Below are 3455 nucleotides of genomic sequence, written 5' to 3' on the forward strand. Positions count from 1 at the left end.
AATCGGTCTTCATTATTAGGCCAAGTTAAATCTGTCTGAACTGACGCATTGCTCGTAGAGACCTTAACAGCAGCAGCATATGATTTACCTGCTGCAACTGGCGTCATAGTCTCTACAATCTGTCTAGCCTCAGTAAAAGACAAACGTTTTTCAACTTTTACTGTCTGAACCCGTTTTTCAAACTGCCACCTTGGGCACTCTCGCGAGTACGCAAAGTGGTTTCCCTTGCAGTTGATGCATGTCATATCATTTTGACATGCCTTGCTGTCATGACCATACTGACCACAACGAGCACATGTCAATTTGCTACGACATGCATTTTGCCCATGTCCAAACTTTTGGACTCACTAACTCCTTCCAGATCTCTTGACCTAATCACTCCCTTAGAGGAATTAAGGGAGGAATGCGGTGAAACTAGTAGTGGAATGTTGCACAATACTTTCGATTTAAGCAGGTTTCTGGAATGACTTTCTATGGCACATTCAACCAACAAAGATCCATTTCGCAACTTCTTGACACTTTTGGGCTCTGCAGCTAAACCTTCTAGCCCCTTTTGAAATGCAAATGGAGAAAGCTTCCGAAAGGCTCCTTCATCTGATGATCCTATAAGAGGAAACCTTGGCCAGGTTTGCGATGAAATCACTTTTGATTTTTTTAAATTACAAGTCATGGATTCTTCATCTGACGATGAAGAGTCCTAAACTTCGGTGTGGACCCTTTTCAGGGTCCCATCAGGATTGGTATTATTGTTTTCACCCATAATTTGGTTGATATAATTCATCAACCACGCCCCCACCCACCACGGAGTCCAACAAGGGGACATGATGCTGCGGATATCCACCAGGCAGTCAATGCCAGGGGTACATGATTGATATACTCAGGCAATACAAAAATTAAATTACCCGATTGACCCTAGCCACCGCCCCAAGAGCAACAAATACAAATGATCATTCAAACAATGTTTGTTCTTAGCAAATGTAACAAAACAAAGGGTTGTATGTTCTCGAGCTTGACGTGACCAGCCGATTGATCAGGTCGGGCCAACCTGACCACCCGTCTATGTGAACTCTGGGCCAAAGTGATGTATTGCCAGAAGTCATACCCGCAGGTATGCCCCAACTCAATCACCAGGATCCCATCATCCATTTTCACGGGTTGCACCTCACGGCCAACAACGTGCCTCATACGAGGAGTTGTGCATTTATTGGCCATTCTATAAAAGAATGTTCACCCCTGCACCACGGTGAGGTTAATGCACACGTAGGGGTACTATTTCAGAGTGCAGACGACATGATGCACCCACCATTTGGGCGCATCTGAAACCTGTCCTTGACGGTATATCAAAGGATTGGCCTGAGATTGATACACTGTATTTCATATCCGATGGCCCAACAACGCAGTACCGTTGTAAAACCAACTTCTATTTACTATCAACCCTTCGGGGTTAACCGATTGTCAATTGTAAAGTCCCGATTTTCTCCCCTATATATTAGTAATACATTTTAATGTATAGAACGAACTATGTATAGCGAATTAACTGTTAAAACGAACCAATTTTGTGGTCCCAAATAGTTAATTCCAGTGTAAATAAGTGTTTACATAATGAACCGTGAATACCCGAAGCATTACGTATCAAACCAATCAGTGTAAAACGCTGCAAAGCCGTGGGATCGACCGCACGACCGCACTAAAACAACAGCCTAAATAACTTTTGTTTGTCTGGACTTGGGAACAGGTATCAATTAAGGGATTAAGTCACTAATTATACCGGAACCGTTATGTATCAAACCAATCAGTGTTAACGGACAGCTGAGCCGTGAGATCAACCGTACTCCAAAAACAGTCTGACACGTTCAACTCAATATATATATACAATGATATTAATCAGCGATAATTAATGGGATTCTCTTTGTTTGTTATAAATCCGTGTCAGTTTTTCGTTCAGTATGCAATCATGACGGACACGAAAACATCACGCAAAAGAAAAGCGCTCGATCTAGATGTGAAATTTCAAATCGTTGCAGCTGTTGATCTCGGACAAAAATCAAAGAAAGACATAGCAGCTGAGTTCGGGATTCCCAAATCCACTCTCAGTACCATCTTGAAACAGAGGGAAACGATTTTATCAAAATGTCAATCTTCAGAATTCAACACAGCTAGAAAACGAATTCGCACGTCCGAATTTCAAGATGTCGACGATGCTCTCTTTTTGTGGTTCAAGTCAGCACGCAATAAAAACATCGCCTTGAGTGGACCACTACTTATGCAAAAAGCGGACGAACTGGCAGCCAAACTTGGCCATGTGAATTTTAAGGCAAACAATGCATGGGTAGAACGTTTTAAACAAAGACTGGGAATTATTTCCAAAGCTATGCATGGTGAAAGTGCCGCAGTAAACCAAGAGGTTGTTGATAACTGGCTGACTTCAAAACTTCCAAATTACCTTGCCGTGTTTCATCCAAAAGATATTTTCAACGCAGACGAAACAGGACTGTTCTACAAACTTGTTCCTCAAAGAACGCTTCAACTGAAAGGAGAACAGTGTCACGGCGGCAAGAAATCAAAAGATCGAATAACACTGCTTGTCACTGCCAACATGACCGGTACCGAAAAGTTAAAGTTATTGGTGATAGGGAAATCGGCAAAACCCAGGTGCTTCAAGAATGTGCGAAGTTTACCAGTGGACTACAGATCAAACAAGAAAGCGTGGATGACAGGAGCATTGTTTACAGAATGGGTGAAAGATCTAGACAAGAGCATGAAAAGGCAAAAAAGAAAAATCCTTTTACTAGTCGACAACTGTCCAGCGCATCCGAAAGTTTCCGGATTAACCAGTATAACACTGACTTTTTTGCCCCCGAACACTACCTCGAAAATCCAGCCGAAGGACCAGGGAATAATCGCAAACGTAAAAGTGAACTATCGACGAGAGATGATGAGTGACATCATCAAGGCATTCGACAGTCAACAGGAGCACTCAGTTTCCATCTTGACGGCAATCAACACAGCCCATCGTGCTTGGCGTCACGTGACCTCATCGTGTATCGTGAACTGTTTTGCAAAGGGTGGGTTCAAAAGTGCTGCTTGTTCTGAGAGTTCTGAACACCCCGTTAGCAAATCTACAGACAGTGTGGAATGAACTCGTGAGAGCCATGCCAGTGCCAGATGGTGTCACTCTGGAAGATTATCTCACTGCAGACGAGCAAGTTGTAATCACCGAACAGCTGACAGATGACGACATCGTTTCAGAGATTATCGGAAAACGAGACGGCCACAGTGATTCTGAACCAGAGGACGATACACAGGAGCCACCCGAACAGCCAACGCCCACAGCAGTTGAAACGCACAAGGCACTCGAGATAGTCAGACTGTTTTTTCAGAGCAAAGGAGATATTCGATTGCCAGTATTTGACAGCATTGCGGACATTGACTCGGCATTAGAAGTTATGCGTCCA

The 3455-nt window shown here is 43.4% G+C and overlaps 1 protein-coding gene across 1 annotated transcript; it reads left to right on the forward strand.

The window, feature by feature from the left end:
- Window positions 1–1954: 1954 nt before the first annotated feature.
- LOC121377193 (tigger transposable element-derived protein 4-like) lies at window positions 1955–3139 on the forward strand. Its single transcript, XM_041505100.1, has one exon. It carries the CDS (start codon window positions 1955–1957, stop codon window positions 3137–3139), a length of 1185 nt encoding a protein of 394 aa, XP_041361034.1.
- The last annotated feature ends 316 nt before the right edge of the window (window positions 3140–3455 follow it).

Source organism: Gigantopelta aegis, chromosome 7 (genome assembly GCF_016097555.1).
Source record: "Gigantopelta aegis isolate Gae_Host chromosome 7, Gae_host_genome, whole genome shotgun sequence".
Taxonomy (NCBI): domain Eukaryota; kingdom Metazoa; phylum Mollusca; class Gastropoda; order Neomphalida; family Peltospiridae; genus Gigantopelta; species Gigantopelta aegis.